Below are 4,243 nucleotides of genomic sequence, written 5' to 3'. Positions count from 1 at the left end.
GACTTCAGTCACGGTTGGGGGGGGGGGGCTTCCGCCACGACGCGGCGGGTCCTCCGACGGGAGGGAGAGCGCCTTCGCCAGTAGGCGCGATGCCAGCGCATCCCTCCTCATCTCTCCATCGGCACGACGCCCGCCTCGGCCCTCACGGCGAGTCTTGGAGCATGGAAATCGGGCAGCCAGTGATGACTCATGCCACCATCAGCATCTCCGCCTCCAGGACGCCAAGATGTGTGGCCGCAGCCGCAGGCAGCCACGCCGACCCCGCTGCCCGCATGCCCAAGTAGTCTCGAATCGCTGACACCTCTCCTGAAACAAGAGTGGTGTCGTAAACTTAAACCCCTTGCTGGAGCCCGCCAGCCGCGACAACACCGCCACACCAATTTTTGTGACCCCGGAACTTCCGTCCCGAGCCTTATTTCACGGCACGATGCTACAGTGCGCTACACGTATTGTGGTATTCAGCTTCCATGGAAACATCAACTAATTTGGACGCTCAAACATGGGAGTCAGGAGTGGTTAAGGCCCAGAGCGTTCTGTCTGGTTTATAAAACCTTGGCCAGCAGATGTAAATGTGCTTTTTGTATAAGTGGCTTAATTTTGACGCAAAAGGGCACTAACCTTCGGTGCAAATAATGCAGAAATTTCAGCGCAAATTGCAAAATAGCTTGCGCCGAACTTCGGCGCATGACGGCTTCACGGGCGTCCGGCGTACCATATGGATGTTTTCCAGTTTGGGCTGCAGGCTTTAGCTCTAGGTTTTAGACTGTAGGTTTTGGGTTGGGTTGGGCTGGGCTGGGCTGGGCTGGGCTGGGCTGGGCTGGGCTGGTTGGGGTGGTTGGGTTGGGTTGGATTAGGTTAGGTAAGTTTAGGTTAGTTTAGTTTAGGATAGATATGAATACCTATTTTTTGTAAGTTTTTTTTTTTTGAAGTGACATGTCGTTTCCTTTTATTGTGCTATTTAACAGAAAGTACAAGCTCACATGCATAAACAGTAAACACATTAACCACATGTACCCATACGAACCGCCGGTGCCGCTCAGAGCCTGTGCTCCCTGGCGCGGCGGTTACAGCGCCCCGCCGGCTCCCTCTGCGCTGACCACTTGGTTATATAGGTCTTTGTGGAGGTAGAAGAATATGTAGCCGTTTCTCTGGTGTCCCTCGCCCATAATGTCGGCCTCGTCGACACAGCTGACTCGGCTATCGTTATAGTGGTACCAACGGTCCCTGCCGACGCTGTAGACGTCCGACACGTAGTGTCCGGAGTGCGTGGCGCCGCCGTAGTGGCTGACGATGCCCACCAGCCGGTAGGTAAAGTCGCCGGCCAGGTCCACTGAGCAGAGAGACTGGCCGTCTTCCACGCAGAAATCCGAGAGATGTGCCTGCTCCGAGGTGTCGGCCGGCGCTCCCTTCCCCAGCGACCTCACGATGGCTTCCTGGAGCTCGCCATCTTCGTCCTCGCGGGTCCGCGCCGGTTTGGACTCGGAGTCAGCGTCCAGCACCACCAGCTCATCCTGCGCTGGCGGCGGCGGCGGCAGCGGCTCGGCACCGGTCGCCGGTGAAGAGGGACGCGCCGGCGCTGCGGTTCCGGCCGACACCGGCGATCCGGCGGCGGCGGACTCCGGCGGGCCGGCGCTGGCGGTCGGCACTGATGACGGTCCACAGGCGGCGGGCGGCGGCGACGGACCCGACCTGGGCGCCTCAGACTCCTCGAAGTCGGAGAGGGTGCACAGGGAAGGCTTCCTGCACTTCCACTCGGGAGGCCGGGTGACGTCATCCGCGACATATTCGTTCAGTGAAAGGAACTTGGGAATGCCGACATTGGCGCTGATTTTCTTCGATTCCCCTCCAAGGAAGACGTACCGGTTGAGCTGTAGTATCAGCGTCCTGGGCAGCTGGCTGATTTTGGTGGTGACGCGGCACTCATCATGCTGGCAGTGCTGACAGAGCCGCTCGCGCCGGTCAGGCCGCATGCACATTCGCAGTGCGTCCTGCAGCGTGGGCGTCTCCGTGCCCTGGCGGCGCGGCACTCTGACAAACCAGCATATGTTTTCTTGCCGCTTCAGCGCCGTTTCATGACACTTGGTGCACATGTAGCTCTCGACGACCTGGTACTGAAAGTTGTCTCGCACCGGGTTGTCGGTCGGTCGCCGCGCGTCGATCTCTCCCTTCATAGTGTCTAGCAGGCGCAGCAAGAACTCATTGGCGTCCTGCATCTCGGTACCTCTGAACGCCGGGTCGATGTCGGCGAACACGTCGCGCAGATCGTTGAGATGGCTAGAGACTGATTTGCTGAGTGCCTTCTGGCGCAGCACCATCAGTTTGGCGACGGCACGCAGCGTGCGGCACTGGCCGCTCTCGTCCAGGCCCGAGATCAGGGAAATCATCTCACTGAGGAACGGTCGCAGGCCCAGCAGCGACTGCAGGGTGGCGTTCTGATAGCAGGAGTTCCCGTAGTTGGGTAGGCCGATATACAAAGGGTCCTTGCCATCATTGTCGGAGTCGAGCGGCCGGATGGCCGGGACTAGCTGCAGGCCGCGGCTGGCCGCCTGCGCCTTGCCACAGTGCAGCTGCGGGTTCTTGTCGCCCTCGCCGGACTTGCGCAGCGACGGCGGCGGCCGCATCTGTGGGCTGGCGGCGGACAGCGAGCCGCCGGCTTCGGCCGAGTCACCGTAGAACCGGCGCGGGCCGACGCCAGCCACCTGCAGCAGCTTCGTGTTCTCCCTGTCAGCGCGGTCCGGGCAGCTGGGCGCCCGCTCCTTCGAGCGCGACAGTCGCGAACCCTTGGCCTCGGACGGGTGCATGGTCCCCAATGTAGATCCACCTTGGCTCGACTTTGAGAGGGAATGACTTGAGTCGACGTCAGATGCCTGCCTTCCAGCGTTTTCATCGCTATCTGGTTCTTGGCTGCATGGTGACGACTCAGCAGTGCAGGAAGGCTGCGCATGGACTCGTCGAAGCGTTGACGTGTCGTCAGCTGCTGCCAGTCGCACAGCAGCCGCGTTGCCACGTGCCACTGCCACCGATATGCGCTGCATTAAGTGTTCCATGTCTCGCCGATCGCCGGTTGTCTGAACGATCCGCTGACCGAGTTCTCTTAAGAAGTGAAGACTATCAGTGCCAAAAGCACCAGATGTCTCGACGGCGACTGTTTGGAACAGGTACCGCCGACTTAAGTCAGCGTAGCGTCGACGTTTGCGTCCTTCGGCAGCAGTGGCTGCGGCACTCGCGCGCGATGCGCATGCGGATACTGAGGAGGCACTGAAAGTGTCGACGCACGTTGCATCCCAAATGAGGCATTTCCCCTCTGAGTAAGGGAAGGTTGTGATGCCATCGGGACGGCGTCCGTCGCCGCGATCCAAGCCGGCAGGTTCTAGGACTGCTGGAAGGCCGGCGGCAGCGAGGCCACGTTTGATAATGTTATTGAGCTCTGCGTGGCGGGGTAGTCGACCGGCGCTTAACTGGCAGCTGAGACCGTGCAGACCACGCTCATCAATGTCGGCCCCGCAGCGGCAGCGATGGGGAGCGCAGAGCTCAGCGCCAATCCGCAGAGCGATTGCTGTCCGCAAGGTGTCAGGCTCAATCAGGGTGCCTACACTTGGTGACGGGTAGGCGTTGAGCCAGGCGCCTGAGTGTGGCTGTCCGGCGGCTCGGAGCCTAGCTTGGCACACCTTATCGGTGCTGCTGTCTAGCAGGTGCGTGCTGATAGACTTGGCCTCTGAGCGGTCCCATTCGCGTTGAAGGTGCCGCTTTTCGTCGTCTGGCGGTGTTAGACCGGTGCGGTTTTGCCACTCATTGATCAGACGCCGTGTGGTCTCGTTGAAGTCAGCTGAGGTAGTTGCATTGATGGCTGCCACCATGGCCGCAGATGCGACATGCGATGCCAGGTGAGCGGGGAGGGCTAGATCGGAGGTCATCCTCACACCAAGCCCGCCAAGACTGACAGGCAGTGTGGCCTGTCGCCAGGCGTCGTCGCGCATCTGAACGTTGGTGATCGCCTCTAGACCCTTCCTCACGACCTCGTCGATCCCAGAAAGCAAGTCAATGTGTCTGTGGGCTGGGGAACTTCTCAAAAGGTAGAGTAGGCGAGGCATAGAGACATAGTTCTTAAGCAAGAAGAAGGATTGGTGGGGCTCTTCCATGCTTCTGAGACGCCGTACTAGTTTCTCAATCTCCTGCTTGCCGAGTAGGAGTCTGTGTCGTGTTTGAGAGTCATTCATTGGTGCGCCGAGCAGTTCCAGGTCAT

At 59.9% G+C, this 4,243-nt stretch overlaps 1 protein-coding gene across 1 annotated transcript; it reads right to left on the bottom strand.

Annotated features, from left to right (window-relative positions):
- Positions 1-1,064: 1,064 nt before the first annotated feature.
- On the bottom strand, positions 1,065-2,801 carry LOC122370168 (ubiquitin carboxyl-terminal hydrolase 37-like). Its single transcript, XM_043345530.1, has 2 exons — positions 1,685-2,801; positions 1,065-1,516 (listed from the first exon to the last, which is right to left on the bottom strand). The coding sequence occupies exons 1-2, from the start codon at positions 2,799-2,801 to the stop codon at positions 1,065-1,067; spliced, it is 1,569 nt and encodes a 522-aa protein (XP_043201465.1).
- Positions 2,802-4,243: the final 1,442 nt, after the last annotated feature.

This window comes from Amphibalanus amphitrite, unplaced genomic scaffold, assembly GCF_019059575.1.
Source record: "Amphibalanus amphitrite isolate SeventyFive unplaced genomic scaffold, NRLGWU_Aamphi_draft 001105F_arrow, whole genome shotgun sequence".
NCBI lineage: Eukaryota > Metazoa > Arthropoda > Thecostraca > Balanomorpha > Balanidae > Amphibalanus > Amphibalanus amphitrite.
The sequence above is the reverse complement of the archived record's forward strand: the minus strand, read 5'-3'. Positions and strand labels throughout refer to the sequence as shown.

What these genes read in the sequence shown, in the direction of transcription:
- LOC122370168 (XM_043345530.1), bottom strand. Translation starts at nt 2,801, where the DNA reads ATGCACCCGTCCGAGGCCAAGGGTTCGCGACTGTCGCGCTCGAAGGAG. An exon ending in GTCTGAGGCGCCCAGGTCGG is followed by an intron (nt 1,517 to 1,684) that starts GTCCGTCGCCGC and finishes CGCCGCCGCCAG; the next exon opens with CGCAGGATGAGCTGGTGGTG.